The sequence below is a fragment of the Brachyistius frenatus genome, unplaced genomic scaffold, assembly GCF_029030835.1.
Source record: "Brachyistius frenatus isolate BFR_SWC_R1_liver_20210118 unplaced genomic scaffold, ASM2903083v1 Contig_9, whole genome shotgun sequence".
Taxonomy (NCBI): domain Eukaryota; kingdom Metazoa; phylum Chordata; class Actinopteri; family Embiotocidae; genus Brachyistius; species Brachyistius frenatus.
The window spans coordinates 805063-824983 of NW_027210608.1; the positions used below are offsets into that span (position 1 = coordinate 805063).

A 19921-nucleotide genomic window follows, 5' to 3' on the forward strand; every position below is an offset into this window, starting at 1 on the left:
ACACAAAAACACATCTACACACGTTTCTATCCAATATACACACTTATTTGATCACATATATCGCATGTGCACTTTCTACCTATGTTTGTCCATAGTTACTGTTGATATGCCTGTCAAGCTTTCCATCTTTGCATGGCTCTTATGCAGTTGACAGGGTTCAAATTTACTAAATTGTCCATTCTTAGTAGTTTTTGAAACAAGGTAAAGGTTTAGTTGGCAATCATCAGTTTCCTAATGAAGCAAATTGAATTTAGCTCTATGAGTTGATTTTAAAAATTAGGATTTTGTAAAAGTGGACTTAAGAAGGCACTTGGTGGTACAGAGTGAGGATAACGCTACATGTCCAAGGCAAAAGGTCAGCATCCTCACCAGTGGATGGAAATATTTATTAAGACACAATGTTCAATTAATTCTTGTGTTTTTGGCTTTGAAAGGGCTAAACAAGAGATGCACACAACTTCAACGTGTGGATGAGTAAAAAGCCGTTTCATGTAGGCCTTTGCATCATATAGGAAAATGAATCGTGCGTGCAGGCAGCTAGGCTTTGGGAAAGTTCCCATTTGGGAATGTCCCATTTCCTGGTTAAGAGCGTTCACAAACAGTGAAACATGGCCACCCCAGAAAATGTGCTTTATCTCTGCAGTCACAATACAGAAAAGTGAAAAACAACCTCGTCATCATCCATATCAACCAACACAGGGTCGGAATGGAGCTTAGGAGGTTGATAATAATTGTACACTGCATTTCTACATGTTTTAATGTACACTGATTTTATCATTTAACACAGCTACCAAACTAGTACAGGCAAAACCAAGTCTGGCTATTTTCAGAGCAAGCACCTTTCCTTCACCACAAACACTCCCAATTCAAGTCATGTCAGATGGACTTCTCTCAGCTTTCAAAAACCTTCCACTTTCCTACTAAATTCTGCAGTTTGACAGACGTTCAGGTGGATTTTCCCACTCTGAGATCAGAACTTTCTCACTTATCTACACCATAAAATACAAGTAGAAAGAGAATTAGAAAGAGTCTCACCTCCAGCACAGGGAGCAGAGCAGTCCGAACGCACCACACCCCAGCCGAAGTCGGGTTTCCTCTCAGTGCGAGGCAGAGTGTACTCCCACACCACTCCAGGGTTCTTTCCCTGCAGGAGGATCTGTCAGACAAGAAAACAGTCAGTCAGAGAGGTGTCAGCATTATGAATATAGTTTGTCTATTCATCAGGGGAAAGTGGGATTCACCCTGTTTCCATCAGGATTTCTAATCTATCAAACGGGAAGTCAACCACCACAACCGCTTTTTACCAGCTGCTTGAAGGATTCCAACCAGCAACCTTTAGTTCCCCCCTAGATTTTTAAACTTAACACTCATACTGTAAATCAGGGGATTTAGAATTACTGAATTGAACTAAGAAAAGTGAAACATTTTGAAAATAATCAATCTTTTAAGCATTCGACCCGTGTATTCCCTCATTTGTGTACTGATTGGGAGAACCCTGAGAGTAGAATGCTGACTGTGTACTGTCGAAAAAGTCAATTTTTTTTTTTTAATTTTAAGAGACTAAACGTACGACCACGAGTGACGTGGTAGCCTATTTCACTCACTCAAGGTCCCTTGAGCTTCTACTAACAAAAAGGCTTTAGAAACGTTTTTACCGCCTCTAGTCCAAACTGGCTGACCACACTATTACGAGATGATTTCACTGGGACAGGGCCGTGCACACATGAGGGGTAATTTCCATTTTATTTTGTGAGTTACCTTTTTTTCTTTAACCAGATCCTTTTTTATACTGGCCGGTGATTCTGAGTTACCTTTTCTGTACGGGAGATTTATTTGGACATGCAAGTCAAGCAGATAATACCGGATGAATGAAAGCAGACATACCCATTACAGGCTATCATTACAACAACCCCGTCAGGATACACTGCCATGGAGAAGAGCTTTGTTTGAGGCCGCATTTATATAGTCAGATCACAGGGTGTCATTATAAACCATTTCCAAACACTGCACTGGATTTGTTGTGTTTAGTATAGCTATGTTTCTTTTGCAGCCCACCATGGTTTATTTCAGGTTGGGTGGGAATTAATCCCCAATCCATTTGGCAAATTGTCTTAACTGTCAACATCCATTCCAATGCCTGACAAACATATCAGTCCATCAGTGTCTGCAGTAATGAGCTTTGACAAGTGTATTTTCTTTGGGGTATATCCTGAAGTATGAAGGAATCTACCATCAACCATCCAACTCAGAAAGCCAAGCACCTCTTGGGTTTGATCCACATTCAACAGTCCTGGAGCGCTTCCACGCTGACTCAACCAATCATCCTCGAATGCTTGTTAACTGATCTGTGTCTAAAGTCGGCACAATGCCCGACAGGAGACAAAAGGACATTTGGAGCGGTCTAATGTCAGAAAAACACATCTGCATAGAGGTATAGTATAAGTGGATATGGTGACAGAGGCAAATTCACATGCATTCAGTATAATCCAACAGGACAGGATTTCCAACTGAGGGAGAAACATGGAGCAAAGACACATGATGCATGAGGAGAAAGGCACCGAGGCACAAGTTCTAAAAACAATGGGAAGTTAGTTATTGTCGTTTGGACTGATAAGTTGGTCCACTCGCCAATAATAGCTGTACTTACAGCAGCAGCAGTAGCTGGAACACACTGTTCATGGAAGCAAATAAGGAACTCCTTAACTCATAACTCTAAAGGAATGGTACCACGGTGCCAAACTACTCTGTTGGGTTGGTGTTTAAAACTTAGCAAAAGCTTGAGGTTAACTGTATGAGGTTTGGATGCTGGATGGAAACCTGTTGTGCACATGAATCTGCACTGAATTATATGTAAATTTGAGAGCTAAGCAGAAACAAGTTCCTTTGATTTGGTTCGCACCATCAAGCATGATCACATCACCAAAACCAAAATTGTACTTCATTTTTTTTTTCTTAAATCAGGCTGATAATCAGTGGCGGCTAGTGATGCAAATTCATTTTGTATTTCTATTTGGGGGGGGGGGGGAGCACAAACTGAAGCCTTCATCAACATTTACTCGGATGATGATCCTCCTCTCTACATGATGCCCCCCCCCTTAACTCACTGCCATTATACAACTGCGACCACTCACCACACTGAGACTTTTAAACTTATCCAGGCAAACCAACTCTCAGCAATAGCTCTGCCCCTTCACCAAACAACCAGCAGCTATAAAAACAACACTGGGCAGGTTTTTTTTTTTTATAATCCCCCAAATAGAAGACCTACTGTCCTCGGAGCATTGAAGCCTTCTATATAAATGATCTCTCTTTCTTAAGCCATCCACAATGTTGAATACACCCAACCAACCACAGCATTAGCATTGTCTGCCCATAGAGACGCTTTCTTTCAAACAATAATTTCAGACACATCCAAACTTGTCTTCTCTCCAGTTCTTCAGTCTGGGACGACTGCAGCCAAAGCTCATCCTCTGACTGACAACTACACCAGTAAGTACAAAGGAAAATATCCCACTGCAAACCAAAATCCACAACCCCCTTCAATCAGCAAATAGCAACAATGACTTCATGCTTGTTCCCACTTCATGGACAGAACTCACACTGGTCTTGTGAATTCCTTAGTCGTCAAAGCAAACTAACAGCAGCAGCAAATCACAGCCTTGATTTAGTCACAAAACATCAAATTCGACCCAAGTTCTACAGCTGGCAAATAAAGGAGCATTATCTGGACTGACAATACAACTCACCAAGTGAGTTTACATGCAATTAGGACTGAACCCAACTTCAGATGCTACACAGAAGATTCTACCAGCTACTATTACTTTCCCAAAAGTTTGGGTTTTTTACAACGTAGTTTCTGAGAAATCTTTTCTCTTTTTTTGGCTCCAAATACGACAATAGCCATGAGATTTGAGTGCCGTTGCTGTGGAGAAAAAGCTCGTCAGATGAATTAATCAGAGCTGTAGTGAGCTTCGAATGTTTCGTGGTTGCAGATGGAATTTAAAAATGGCACCATAGACGTGTTAAATTTATCCAAAATTGGTACTGAACTCAAATGTAAATGCATTGAAGTTGGAGATTGATAGCTTCCTCTCATCGTTAGCGGCACACCCAACAGAGTTTTAAGCTCTAATTGCGTGTTCCTTGCCAAAATGCATGTTGGAAGTTGTTGTTAACGTTTCACATTACTATTTTTATGTACTTTTTGTCCAAGAACCATATATTTTTGAAAGTACATTTTAATCTTTTGTTCTGACGAGTCAGAGAGGAAAATTCGGTGCCCATCCAAGACGTAGAAGTGCTCCGATTATAAATCGTCTATGTGAAAAACGAACAGGAGTTTTACTTGGAGAGCCAGTGGCACCCAAAAGAGCTGATCTCGCCTCCTCATGATATCAGGCTAAATTTTGGATTAAAAACACATCGCAACATGAAAATGCTGTGGCAGCCCGATAGCACGGTGAAACAAATTCTTCTCTCGACCGCCAAAAAATGCTTTAAATTTAACACAAATAGTGTTAAAATAATAACGCAATCCAGGTACAAAAATACGAATGTGATTGGTGGGCAATAAAACAACATGATTTAACACCATTGAGACCTCCAACTTGAATTATCCTCTTCTAAGTTGGAGAAACATTCATTATTGGCTTCTGAATGTTTTTCATCATGGCTACAAATATCTTTAATTTGCGTGATTGATGTGAGTCTATCTTCCCACAGGGCAACAAAAGACCACAGAGTGTCTCGGTTTACGCAACCCGACGACCACACCACTCATCAAGTCAGATGAGAGGATGATGAATTACGACGTGGCAGACGCAGATAGTCTCACAAAGCTTTGCCCTGGACTGGCATGACCTTGCCTTGCCATACCGCAAGAATGTCAATTCCGGAGGAAAATAATCCTACTCGGTGTCCGCTGAGACCTCCGGAAGCAGCCATATGTTATGTCTGTTCCCTCCTCCTCCTCCTCCTCCTCTTCCTCCTCCTCATCTTGTGAGATACTTCTATACCCTCCTCCTTCCCCTCCTGCTCCATACCAGCTGAGCAGCTGTGCAGATGTGAGCACCTCGTCACAGTTTACACTCACACTCCTCAACATTTGTTTTTCTTTCAAGTGTTTGGAGCCGAGTAAGGGTCTGCAAGTGATCTGTGCTTACATCCTCCCCCATGCACTCTCTCAGTTTTTCTGTCACAGCGCCAGTTAGGTAGAATGTGTGACACAGATGAAGAACTGCACTGGAAAAAAAAGAAGAAAAAAGCTCTCTTTCCTTCATTTGGCTCTTTTCATTTGCAGTTAAAGTCACTGTGCCCTGACCTTAACTTCTCACATCCAAAGAGTTCAATTGCAGAATTCTTAATCTTTTAATCTCACTCTCCCTCCCCTCTCTCTCTCTCTCTCTCTCTCTCTCTCTCTCTCTCTCTCTCTCTCTCTCTCTCTCTCTCTACCATTCCCTCTCTATCCGCCTCTTTCTCCTTTTAGTAATTACAGGACATACTTATAGAGATTATGCTCGTGTCATCTGCAGATCAGCCACATGCTACCGCTGAGTGCTCTGCTGGACAGATGTATGGCTGGGACACAGACAGGTCAGACTGTGCAAAGTCCTTTCTTTAAAGGACTATTTCAGGTTATTACAACACAATAATTATTGGTGTATTATTGGCCATGTTTTCCTTTGGTTATGATAGCATTATAGGCAACCAAATGTAGTGGGTAGATCTGGGAACACATCTGTAAAAGAGAAGTAGGTTAAGATAGAACGGTTGTACACAAGGCAACAGTTAAGACCGTTACCAGATTATCTAAACCACTTGATTTGAAGGCAGAACTGAAAGTAAGTGCACCCAAAATGTCTGTAATAATCCTCCCATTGCACAGGACAACAGTGCCCACACAGCTACAGTGAGTAAGCCACAGTTGAAGCAGGAAGTCAGTATGTAAACCATGATGGATATTTACATTATATGACGTGCGATTTTACAGTTTGCTTTCTATTTACTTTCCAAACAACCTGAACTTCACCCGGTCAACAGCAACATGGCCGCGCTGCCAATTCTCAGCAGTTACTTTGCCAATAACAATGTCATCATCAGCAAAAAGACGACGTGCCAAATTCCAGCTGTGCTCTGTTGCAGCTTCCAGTCTCCGCTCGAAACAATTCAGCAGCTGCTCTTCTAATATTGTTCAGTTGTTCTATAGCAAACTGAATGCATGTTTCCAGCTGGGCGAGCTGCTTCGTGACTACATTTGATGTCTGCCATCCCCATGCCAACTAAGCATGGCTGCTCTCATGAACCAGTACTGTTCATTCTGTCAAATGATGGAGTGAAAAATTTAGTGCTAAAATTATGATTTCATCTGCAAAATGTAGATGAGAACAACTGTAAGGTGATCACAGGGAGCAGGACAGGCCAGAACAATACAGTCTCTCTTCCTGGAATGGAGCAGCAACACGACGCAGCTGCTCACTGTGACCGTTGCTGGTAGGAGCCTCCAGCCGTGGAACTGGCTCTGAGAGAATGAACTTCGGAACAGAGGTGCTTTGAGCTACGTGTGATTGCTACCATATATGTAAACTACTGACGTGCATCCCTTTCACGTTATGAATGTCAGAAAGCAAAATACAATATTAACATATTTATTATACTATGAATACAATTCCAAGCAGACATGTGGTGCTTATAGCAAGTTTATAGCCATGTTTGTTAAAGGTGAAAACAGTGAAACAGTATCCAGACAGCCATAGAAAATTTCAAACCGGTCACATCTGACACGCCGGTCGGAGCTTGAACTAGCTGGTGCATTCAAAGATGGCTCCAGACAAAAATGTTTTCTGGCTTCTGGGTTTGCTTCTGTGTTATGCGGTCCACTGCACATCGGCATTAGTGTCTCCCCAATTGTTCTTGCCAAACACAAATTTCACTAGTTTTGCAGGTATCTGGTCATAAACCCAACTACTGGGGCAGAGTCTGGCAACCATGAATGTCTGTACAAAATGTTGTGGCAATGAGATAATTCTATCAATAAGTGAATACACTGGTCTGCTGGTGGTTCTACAGAAAAAGTCGGGGAAGTAACCAAAGTAAGTTGGATCTGTCCTTTTGAGCACCATGCTATCTGTACCAAGTTTCATGGCAATCTATTCAGATTTGAGATTTTTCAGCCTGGAACAAAGTGGTATTCAATCAAACAGTCCAACACTGTTATTTGTTAAGGCCCCTAACATGGCTAGAAATAAGAATTATCCTAAAAATTTACAAAATTATGGTCAAAGCTGCTAAGAAATACATATCAAATCTATGCATGCATCCCTGCATTTCTGCAAGCATTAATTTTGCAGAAGGACAACAATGTGCTGCTTTTCAAATGCCAACTACAACCTTGACTCTGCAAAACTGCCCACAGACCAAAGCCTCTTTTCTGAAATAGCTACATAAACACTCAGATGCTTCCTGATGGCCAAACAAACAAGTGACCAACCAGGCCCTTTGGAAATATCATACTGGTATTCCTCCTGCATTTACAGGCCAATCATTCCTGCTTTAACCACAGTATTTCAGTAGCCGAAGGGACTGAGGGCAGACAAGCTTTTACATGAATATCACTTCAACCATAACGGAGGGAAAAAAAATAACTGTCTCCTCTTCACCTGGTTTCCACTTCTGTTTTCACAGCCAGGGTTCAGAGGTCAAGAGAAAATAATTGCTTTTGCTGACAAAGTTAGGTCAGAAGAACATCCCACACATCCCAACAGCATTCACTTAAACCTTTGGATGACTCGGCTACTTGTTGGATATTAGTTTTTCTGTCGGACGGATACGCCTGTCCAGCATCACGTTTTGCAGCTGGAGGACAGGTGAAGACTCGCACTCCACCTCGAAGCTCTGGTTTCTAACACACAACTGATTGCAAACGTGATGCAAAAAGGAAGAAAAAAAAGTACCATCAGCCCATAATTCATCTGCTATACTGTGCAGAACATCTCACTCCAAGCACCCATCTGATTTTTTTACTCCTCATCTCTGCCTCTAAAGGGGCAGTTGACAGGAGGATTTTACGCGCTCTATTAGCCTCATATCACATGGCTGCAACAAAGCACTTTTGAGGTCAGTGGCCACAGGGTCCATGGCTTTGAGTGTGTGTACATGGAGGTGAACATGTGACTGTGTTTACGCTGGGGCTGGAAGTACCAAGAAGCTGTCCTGCTTCTAAACAAGGGGCGAGCCTGTGCCATGGGAGACTGATCTGAATAGTGAAAGTGGCACAAAGGCTGAGTTCGACTAATTGTGTCACAACTCGCTCTGTGATGTCTGAATTATTCCCCTGTCATGCTGGTGAGGCTTTAAGGACCAGTCCATCCAAATTACAAAAACACATATTTTCCCAATTAGAAACTACTGACTGATCGCGCAGGAATTTTAATGATCTACAACTATCTGTACAGTTCATACATAAGCACGAGGCCTATAAACACAAAGTGCACTCCAGCTGTCAAATCTGTGCAAACAAAACAAGGCAAAATGTTGCTTTGTGCTCTTTCTGAAGGCCCCAACTGGTTTCAGATACAGAGTCCCAACTAGTACCAAAGTAGTCCCGCTGAAAACTCTCGCCAATGAGCTCTGGGTGAACTGCCCTTCTAAACAATCCTTTAATGTTGTGAACACACTAGGTGCTTTCAGAAAGGAGGATCTCCAAAGTACTAAGAACTGTTAGTGGAAGTTCCTTCTTGTTCATGTGCACACTGCAGGAACTAAGAACCATTGTAGTTCTTAGAACCTTAGGACCTTTGTAGCTCCAACATCCCAGTAGGTACTTTCACCGTACAAGATGAACTATAGTGACCAAGTGTACGGCAACGGTGTTCTGTGTGACGTTGGTGGTGTTTTAACATGTTAGCTTTAGCTTTGATCAGAAGTAACACCAAAGTCACACAATAATACAAAACAAACCGATCGAGGCAGTGGTGGACCGACAACTCACGTGTGCTGACAGGTAAAATTATTGTTTTTGTCCAAGGAGTCTGGTGGCTTTTGAAGAGAGCAATCATGGTGCAGTTCCCCTTCAGAGAGGGCTGTCTGACAGCAATGAAAAGAAAGCATTCTAAATGTGTGTACACTAACTGATATTAATTTAATTAGGAGAGCTTTGTTGCTGATCTCATCCACAGCAGTACATACGAAAGCCTCTCTGCCGGTACAGCTGCCTGCTTCTCCACTCTGGGGATGTGTAGACTCTCATCTCACTTCGGACAATTATCTAAAGAATTTGAGCAAAACCTTGTTGTTGCTGTACAGAAGAGACGTTGCCAACTGCTGGCCAGTTTACGTAATTTTAGCGTTCCTTTTGATAGAGTGAATGCAAACTGAAAAAAAGCCCTTGACAGTACGTAATCCTAACGCCTGCACAGTTGATAAATTAGCTACTGTGAGTTGTAGTTGTTAGTGTGATTCATTGATGTGCCTCACATTCTGTCTTGACACAAATTTATATTCTAAAATTGAATCACAACATATTTTCGGAGACAGTGTCCCAATTAATTCTGGATAATCCACAGATCTCGCTGAGTTGTTTTCTACTGAAAAGTCCAGTCCCTTTGAAATCTGCTGACAGTGTGTCCTAGATGAACCGACCTTTTAAACTGTTGGCTTTGACTTTGATGAAGTCCTTGATGCGCTGTGAACCTTTTTTGTCTTTTCCTTTTTACCTTTATGTTCTCTTTCTTTCCCTTTGTCACTCACATAGAAAAGCTCTGCACAGCGTAAGCTGTTGCGACCCTAAACATGTCTTCTGATTAAAGCCTTCCCCAACACCCACCCGTCACCTCATCATCCCTGCCGTAACCAACCACCCAAAACACTAAATCCCCCACAGAACATTTGCAGGCAGATATAACCACCCTTGTCCTCCATACCACTAAACTTATTTTTCTCCATCATGTCCAGGCATTAAAAAAAAGAGGTGCTGCAGCTCTGCCAGGGACCCTGTCACTGTCAATTGCCATAAAAGGACATCACCCGGCAGCGGCGGCTTACTTCAAACACCAGCGTCTCATTAGTCGGTCCAGCGGCGTACAGGCTCTCAGGCTTGTTGAAAGACCGCTGGTAGTCGAACACAGTCCCACCAAAGTGGAACTTTCCCGGCCAGTCCACAGTCCAGTCCCCGGTCAGGTAGTACTTCCTCTTCAGGGAGCGGACGGCCAGGTAGCTGGTGGAGACTTCCATTTCCTGAACACGAATGCTTCGAGCCCCAGCTGGGACTGTCACCATGGAGTAATACTCTGGGGGGGGAAAAAGGGACAGAACCATCAAGGCTATATCAGAATTAGATATTTGTTCATTGCTGTTCTGTAATTCTTATGCCATGTTTCATCCTGCTAACATCATCCAAACAAGCTGACCGTTGGCCCGGTGTTGAAGGGTGTACTGGCCCTTGAAGAACTTGCAAGTGGAGTTGTCTCCCTTACAGACTCCGCAGGCGTCCAGAGAGGCCTTGGAGCCCAGAATCTGGTCACAGCCCACCGCCTAAACACACACACAAAAACACTCATGTGTGGACGGAGCTATAATAAAGATGATAAGCTCAATGGAATAAAGTAATGTGTGTATCAAGTGGTAATTTAGTGAACACTCTGTTGACATCTGGTATCATGTAACTCCTGCACCTGGCATCTGTATTTCAAGGACAACATAATCTATAGGGGAGATGCAGAATTACTTTGGAGGTTGGATAAAACTAGTGCTGCGTATTGTTCAAAAATGTTTGATACCAGTACCGGTACCACCACCTTGACTTCTATATTGGTTCATAAAAATATCCACTGTAAGAAAAAGGAAATTACATTACACATTATTTACAAATCTTTAGTTTTCATGGAGTTTACAGGGGGAGAGTGTAACCCAGGTTATTTTCTATAATTTTCCCTAAATATACTGTATTTCCAAAATACATCATAGAGCAACTGCAGCAAATGCGACTCAGACAAGTATTGTTTTCAGGTGACGTGCAAGATTTTTAAAACTGAAACCAAGTGAGTTTATCTACATGGGTCCATTCAAGTAGAGGCAATGTATGACAAATGCTGTCGCTCACTTATGCTGATTGGGTTTGCTTTGTAAATGTAGTAAAAGTTATGCCTTTTATAATAAAACCCAGTGACCCCTTTTTTGAAGACAAGGTGTAGAAATTTGGTCGCAAATGAAAGGTCATTTTTTGATAGTACATAATACCGAAGCATTTGGTATGTACCATAAAAGTATTGAAGTTTGGCACACTAGGTGTAACACAGCAATTAAAAAAAGAATTCGTTTTGTGGTAAAATATACATAAAAACAGACAAGGTGACCACATCCAGAAATCCCAATGTAATCCTACATTGCACTGAAGTAAAATAAAAACACCAGGTTAAGGAAATGGATTTTAAAGAACTTGTAAACATTTCAACGTTTCACCGTGCAGAACAGTGAATCCATGTGGCCTCTGTACCTCACACGCGCCATCAATGCAGACGTCTCCTTTGTGGTCGGAGCAGGAGGTGCCATCTTTGACCTTGCTGGACATGGCGAAGAAGAAGTCAAAGTCCTCTGCAATGCAGTACAGTTTACAGATGTCTTCATCTGCACAGAGAAGGGGAAATGATGTCGAGCAACTCTGGTGTTAACAAGAAAGGCAGCATCAGTAAAATGTGTAAATTGTTGATTCACCAAAGTTCTTCTATGATGTGGTCAGTTTGAAGTTAAAAAGGCTACTGTAGTGCAACCTGTTACACATACAGTATGCACAGCCCCTGCTGAGACAGACCTGAAACAGACAGGAACTGACTTTGAATGCACCCAGGGCAATTCATGTGGGGCTGCAGGTTTATTTTGTAGTTCAGATCAGTTATCACAGACAAGTCTCTGCAGCCGTCTTTGATTAAAATAAATGACGGTGAAGGTGACTTGGCCCAAGGTCCCAGAAGGCAGTTCAGAATCTATTCCTCTCCACATCACCCCCATTCATCAACAGCTTAAACAGGCCTGGGACGACAGCCAAACACACTGCTCTCCTTCATTGCACTCTCTCTCCCTTGCCCTCTGTAACAAAGCTGGCCCGCAGGCTTCCTTTTTAAATCTATCCCCACTGTGTCAGAGGGTGCAGGTGGCTACATGTCTCCCATGCACATTACACGAAGTGATAGTTTCCTCCAGCTTTTTGGCCCTAATCACTGCAGCAGTAAATAGAGGTCGGCATTACAAGAACACTTTATAAAAGAGATTTAGACAAGCAAAGCACGGATGAGCGCAGAATATAAAATATATGCAGAATTAAGGCAAGAAAAAACTTGTCCTCAGCAATCTGCAAGTCTCTGAGTATTTAACTGGGCTGTGTTCTTTAAATAATTAACATTATGTGCCAAGAACACAGAAATTAATTCTCATCAATAAATGCTGTGTAAAGATTAAACAACTGACAAAAAATAAATCTGTGATTACATCCACAGAGCAAGTTCTCCATAACTGAACGACAGGACTGAACCCTGTAATTGTTGGGTGCTACCTTACCGTCCACTTTGGTGTAGGGCTTCCACTTATAGTACCAGCCCCTGAAGGGCTTGCTGTTGTACTCTGCACACTGTTGTGCCCGGAAGTCCCCGGCATTGAGAGGGCACGGGCGAGTGTTACAAAGCAGGTTGAGACGGCTGGAGCCCGAGCAAAATTTACCATTGTTCTGTGGCCTGGGTGGAAGATGAGACAAGACAAGAAAGCGGAAAAGGAAGTGAGAAACAGGGAAGGTGGGTTTGTTTTACTACCACAGCACCGTTGGCAATATAAAACTAACATAATTGTAGTTACAGCTCTATATCATCTTAAGTGCGCTAATGTAACAGTTATTCACAGTTCATAGAAGAGACAGCTGATTAATGAACCCAACCAAGCTCTCTTTGAAACTGCTCAGTTTTGTTTTAGGGACGTTACTACAAAGTTCTAACATCCAGATATAGACCTGCTGGAAGCAGTTATGATTAATGGTCATAATGTTTGAGGTCATCACCATAATGTATGTGTCCAATGTATCTTGTAGTTTGACAAAGTTTGATATTTAAGGCTTAATTGCCTTCTTGCTGACAGTTGAATGTCACAATATACCACTTGACATTTTTGACCTTGAGGAATGAATAGCATAATCAACAGCGAGGGGCCCATGTAAGAATTTCAGCACAGGCCCTTTTGAACACTGACTGATTCACTCAGTCTTCAAAGTAATCATGACTAAGAGCTATTCTGTTAGTGAGAGCTATTGTTAGCTTGTGTATAATAACTATGGTTTGGAATCACAGCCTATTAAATGTAACTTTATTTGTCTTTATTAAAATTTTCCAAAACTGTTCTATTAAAAATGAATAGACTATTATTCATACCCGTCACTTAGTTCTGTCTAATTTGGTTGTTTTATTTATAAATATTACAAATTTATAAGTATAAAACTTGCTATTTGTGCAATGACCTTGCTCCCCGTTATTTGTGATAACTTGCATTGACATCATGACAGTTTTTTTTGCTCAACCTTTTAGCAAGAAGGTCTTCAGCAAACGGACAAGATGTTAACACAATAGGCTAAATGTGTATATGTGTGTCTGCACTGGTGTGAGCTTGTTTTTGGTGAAGGGAAAATTTAAAATATAAAAATAATTATCCCAATCAAGGTACACTGAAGAATTAACCTATAGCCAGAAGATACTCAGCATTAAAACTAGAAAAAAGAGAAACACTTAATGACTCTGTCCAAAGTAAAGTGCCGCTTCTACCTGGGGTCTTCGCTAGTTGCCTGGCAACCTTACTCCAAGAAACTGTCCAGCACACAGTGTGTCCAGTGTTGTTACCTTTAAACTCAGACTACTTCACCACATCCAGTCGTAAAGGTAAATTAAGCTGACTGGCTGCAGCTTCATATTTGCCATAGAGATAGGAAAGTAATATTGATCTACCAGGGAAATCTCCAAACAAGAAAGCAAACAATTCTTAACATTTCATAAAACTGTTTTTTGGGTTGTTTTTTTTTAACTGTCCCCATCTCGATCCTCAAATACCAAATCTTTTAACTGATTAAAAGGTTTGTTTACCTCAAAAGTGCTACTTTATTTCATGAAAACTGCACCTCCTGATCAGTCAGTGTATTGTTAGCTGTGGTATCAAAGTGTAAATTAAAGTTTTGGATCAACACTTCTTCAATCTCGGGAATAATTACAGTAAAAAACATAAACAGATAGTGGAGTTTTAATATACCACAAAAATGATAAAAGCAAACACCACTTGTAAGAAGAAGACAACCAGAGTCTTGACATTTAGCGAACATCAGGATGCCATGTCAGACTTCCCACGCTTTCTAAACTCATGCCAGGCATTCCAACACAACCACCAACAGAGAAAATTGAGTTTAGCTGTTTACCAATGTGGCGTGCACACACACACATAGACACAGACTTGGGGAACCATGCTGATCAAGCATGTCTAATAAAAACAGTTCACTACCCGTTACAATATAATGAAACGCTTTGGCAAAGGAACTGAAACAGTGCCTAATAGAAACAGTAAACACCACAAGGAGGAGAAGGCAACTGGAGGCACATTTCTTTTCAATGTTCTGCAGCAATATTGAAAATGTTTGCATGAGACGGATATCAGCAACAATGGGAAGTAAGAAAAAAAAACTAAAAAAAACATGTTGCTTGACTGCATTTTCTTTAACTCCAACTGCTCATTCCTTCCATTCAGACTTGGACTCAATAACAGAGTGACGTAGCTGCCAAGAGTGATGGAGCTCCATTCAAGGTGTGTGTGTGTGTGTGTGTGTGTGTGTGTGTGTGTGTGTGTGTGTGTGTGTGTGTGTGTGTGTGTGTGTGTGTGTGTGTGTGTGTGTGTGTGTGTGTGTGTGTGTGTGTGTGTGTGTGTGTGTGTGTGTGTGTGTGTGTGTGTGTGTGTGTGTAAATCTGTGGCAATCTTGCTTCCCTTGGTGAGAGGGAGGATTTGGCACAGGTTTTCGTAGTCCTGATCCCATTAAGACTTTAGCAGCAGACAACACAGCCCATATGGTAATGCGCTCATGGCAGGCCAGCGAGGGACTACACCGTATACTCTGTCAAAAGCATCCTAATCAGAGGAGCACAGAAGATAGACCATCTACTTGAGAAGAGACTTGAATCGACTCCATGGACTAGGGACTGTTTGGGCCCGAGTTTCCCAACGCTCCTCTCTGTATCATCCTTTCCTGGACCCCTCTCTCCATCCAGTATCATTACAACTGTAAATCCACTTCCAACAACAAGCGAGATATGACAAGTTTTTTAGTATGTGTTTCGGTCATTCCTCTTCTTTGTCTACACCGCAGCCCTGGTGCAGCTCTCAGGACCCTTACCGGTGCTTAAGTGTCTCAGTAGCTTGATAAATCTGCACAGCGACAGAAGCTGAAACTCCTTTAGGTCAGAGGTCGCCACGTCTAGTCTTGTCTTCTTCGTGAGTCACCTGCTCTTTCCCTGACCCTCTCAGGACTTCCCTCTGCATTTCAACACACATAGAAATACCTTCACATTCTACTGCCGTGCCGCCGGCCTAACCTCTCTTAAATATATTTACAAGTCTTCCGGGAGACTCCGCCAAACAAGCACCATTGCCCCCTCATCGAGCACCCTATTAAATCGAGTGTGTGACAAAATGTGCTGCCTAAAAAACCAGGTCAAGATCGTGAACCTAATCTGGAGAAGATTCATTCTCCATCTTGAAACAACTTCTAGAAGGGAAAGCATTAATCGGCTGATCCCACAGAAGTCTTTTATAAGTCTGCACAAAAGATACATGCTTGCCTCATAAAATGGATGGGATATGGAATAACCAATTGACTGCACCTGCTGCGTGAAGACTTTGTAGCAGGGCAGAGGTGAAAATGTACAGGTCATCTACCATTTTAGTCATATAGATTGATGGCATTTTTCCACTCCAGGGCAGTGATTTTTCACAACATTTCTGGAGGACACTAGTTGGAAAAATTACTCGAGGCTTGGTTCAAAATCAAACACATCGGACATGTATTCTTGCAAGAAGGAACACATACATGTACCCTCAAAGAGGGGTGTCCAGCAAAGAAGGGCCTTCCCTCCTCCATAGGGCAGCTTTTATACAGTGGGACAAACAGTAGCCCATCACCTCCATTCCTTTTGTACCTGCTTTTGTATGGTAATACAGAGTTGGTTGTAGGTCACAAGATAAGGACACTGGGGAGTCGTCAATTAGATGCGGAAAGAATCACTTGCAAATAAGACAGAAAACAAAGGAAACTTTTAGGAGTCTGCTTGACAAAGAGACTTTCCGGAGCCACAATGCAAACAAGAGGAAGAGACAAATCGTTCCTTTCCATCATATCCCTCCTGTTTATACATAAAAAGGAAAAAAAACAAAAGAATCTTTCCATCATATAAAATAATCTTTCCATCAACACTCCAGACAGTTCAGACTGTTGAGTTTTGAGGTGAAGATGACATTAGAGACAAGCAGTCAGATTCAGGCTAATCCTTCTTGTTCTGCTCAGATTAAGAGATGAGGAGCCTCGCCAAAATAATCGCAGAGATTACTGGGCACAAACACAATCTGAATGTCATGAGTCATGGAATAAAACGTGATGCAGTCGGGATGAGGTCTGAGTGTGTTTGGGTGGTGGAGGTAATGAGATGCTGTATTAAGATATGAACCAGTCTAATATTATTGTCTTCCTTTCAAGTTTGGACAACTAGTTGGCCCATTGTATTTATTCTGATAATGATATCATGACTTGGTATTATTGGATTTAATATTTGCCCCTCACCATCTTTCTATCCCCTCTCTGTCTCACTGACCCCATAACTCCCCGTTTAGCAGCATCCATCCGTTCTTTCCGCAGCTGCTTCTACAAATCTCTCTTTAGTGCCACAGGAATGATAAATGAACTTGACAGATAACCTGGTTTAAAAGGCTCTGTGGCCCTTTTTCGGTCTGCCAGTCATGGTGTATAATGTGTATCATATGAGGGCCGGACTGCCCCTGAAAACGTCTTTGATCCCTCGGAGGGATTAGGAGACGAGTCGGCTGTGACCGACAGAACAGCCACATCAGTGTCTGCCCTGCTGTTAAGTAAGCAGTGATGAAACCAGTGGAGTAAAGAGGATGATGTAGTAGCAGTCTGTGAGTGTCTGAACGGACTCCTTATTGGAGGTGATATGATGAAACGAGACATTGAGGCTACATTTCCTGAAAAAAAAAAAGAAATTAGCTGAGAATTTGCCTGTGAAACATTTGAAACTGAGGCTGAAAAGTTCCAGTCAAATGTGGAGTACCTATTGAAACACAATTACTGAAACATACTGACATGGAAATTTACTGCGACTGTGTGGTAGAAATTACTGAAATGTGAAAACAGCCCTGAGTTGGAACAACAGAGGGAGCTTTGTTATTGCAGCTTCAGGTGGCAAGAGACGTGAAATACAGTCCAGGAAGTTCAGTTCGTGTAACAGATCCGTACATACATCCACCCACATCACAGTGAAGGACCTTAAGTATCTCGGGGTTTGTTCTATAGTGAGGGTACGATGGAGCGAGAGACTGACAGGGGAATCGGTGCAGTGTCAGCAGTAAAGCAGGCATTGTACTGGACCGTTTTGGTGAAGAGAAAGCTGAGTTGGAAGGTAAAGCTTTTGATTTACCAGTCGATCTGCATTCTGACCCTTACCTACGGTCACGAGCTTTAGATAATGACTGAAAGAAGGCAATCATAGACACAAGCAGCTGAAATGAGTTTCCTCTGCATGGAGCTCAGCTGTAGAGTTGGGTTTAAGCAGCTCCGACATCCGGAGGGAGCTTTGAGTAAAGCTCGGTCGTAAGGAGCCAGTTGAAGTGGTTCAGGCATTAGGATGCCTCCCATAGGAGGTTTCCCGGGCACCTCCAAGGGGTTGGAGACCACGGGGTAGACCAATAACATGCTGGAGGGATTATGTATCTCATCTGGTCTCCAAATGCCTTGGAATACACCAGAAGGGGCTGGAAAACATTGCTGGAGAGACGAACATCTGGACTAACTTACTCAACCTCATGTTGCACTTTTTGATGGAGTTCGCTGCGTTGGCATCCCTGCTGCCTTCTTGTACTGACTCCCATTTAAAACAATTGAGGGGCATGTTTTTTTTTCCATACAGGACTGAAGTCAGTCTCAGACATCCGTATCAGTTGAAGTGAAAGTACTGAAAGTCGAAGACTCACCTGAAAGCCAGGCGTTGTAAGTAGTTGAAATTGTCGAGGTTTATTTTTTAACATGAACTAGAAAAGACAGCTGAAGTTGCATAAGTCATCAAAGCCTAGAGTAGTGGAGTTAAGTGAAAAGGTTATTTTTCAAAGGTGAAGTTTTAAGAGTCAGTTCGTTCTGAAATCAAAGCCGTGAGGTGACGTGTCAGCAGTCAAAGTAGTTGGATTGTGTATTGAAGTTTAAGAGACACAGTTGAAAATTTTAACAACTGACAGCAGTTGAAATTTAAGTTGAAGTAGAAGTTGGTTGGTTTACAAGCACTTCCTGTTTTATTCAATTAAGATTAAGTTGCATGTCATTGTTCAGGTGGGCCTGTTATTTTGCCCTATGTTGACTCAAATGTATTTGGTTGACAAGCCTGCAAGTTGTGTAAATGTCTGTGTGTGATGAAAAGGTGATGCTATGAAGTAATTTTGATATTCAAGTCATTTAGGCCCTGCTTTGCTAAAATGAATGATACTGGGGTAGCGTTAATTAGAAGAAGCAACTGTGTCCCAAGTATTCCTGTCATGACTACAACCTTTCACCTGCACTGAAACACACAGGGACCCATACATCTGTGTGCGCAAAACATGGAAGTGGAAGTGGATGTGACATGCCACGATGATCTAACGCGCTATAACTAATTCTTAAAGGATGACAATTATTAATAGTGCAAAACAGCAGATTCTTTGTAGCAAATTTTGAGACCTGTCCACCAATCAAGGTAATACAGTGGCCTTTGGATGTTAGCCATTAGTCATGATCTTATGAGTCATGATCAGGTTATGCTGTGTGTGGGAATATGCAAGCAATTGTCTTTCCTTTAGTTGTTGCTGTGGTCAGTTCTGCTTCTTTTTCCTTCACCAAATATTTAGAAAGTTTAAAATTCAATTGACAGCTGGCAAGAAGCAAAACAAGGAAAAATTGTAGAGGTGCTGTCTAGGAATTTGTGTTGATTTTCTTGTTAATTGGCTGTGGCTCCAATAGGATAAAATAAAACCTCTGTTAATTGGTTCCACCATCCTGGGTTACACTGTGGAGGAAATTGCTAGTTTAAACATATGCTCTTCAAGGAGAAGACTTTGAACCCTTAAAAACAACAAACCTTCAGCACGATGACCCCTGTGGGACTGACTTTGGTCTGTGGGTTTCTCATACAACGCAGTAAAGGCAGAAGAAAGGATGAAATGGTGCAAATGAACAGGAAATGAATCATTTCTCTAAATGCCCCATTGCTTTTTCATGTATTTAACTTGAAAGATGTGCACTGTGGGAGCTGGTTAATACACTGCAGGCCGAGTCAATCAGCAGCACTATTACTCGATCGCAGCGTAGTGACAGAACAACAACAATAAATCTGTTCTGTATGGCGTGAAAGTGAAATAAAAGTCTAAAGACATCTGGTGTTCTGAAGAATAACAGTGAGGGACTGCATGTCTGTTATGAGACATTAAAACTGAGAATCTCTCACGTGCTTGTGATGACATGCACAAAGTTCTGAGCTAAAAAAAGAGATATGCACTGTGGGACCTGGATCTAGAGAATTATGTAGAATTATATTTGTGTGAGTGAGCAGCACTATGGGACCTTTGCTGACTGTCTTGGCAGCCTTCAGAGAAAAGAGCATGCTAT

At 42.0% G+C, this 19921-nt stretch overlaps 1 protein-coding gene across 2 annotated transcripts in view; it reads right to left on the bottom strand.

Annotated features, from left to right (window-relative positions):
* adamts18 (ADAM metallopeptidase with thrombospondin type 1 motif, 18) overlaps positions 1-19921 on the bottom strand; it is a 63018-nt gene that overhangs the window by 16602 nt on the left and 26495 nt on the right. For both annotated transcript variants that reach the window (XM_069690277.1, XM_069690276.1), the window contains 5 exons: positions 12547-12719; positions 11489-11619; positions 10404-10527; positions 10039-10283; positions 1036-1156 (listed from right to left, as the gene is read on the bottom strand). In XM_069690277.1, coding sequence (XP_069546378.1) covers positions 1036-1156; positions 10039-10283; positions 10404-10527; positions 11489-11619; positions 12547-12719 — 794 coding nt within the window. The remainder of the gene's footprint in view (positions 1-1035; positions 1157-10038; positions 10284-10403; positions 10528-11488; positions 11620-12546; positions 12720-19921) is intronic.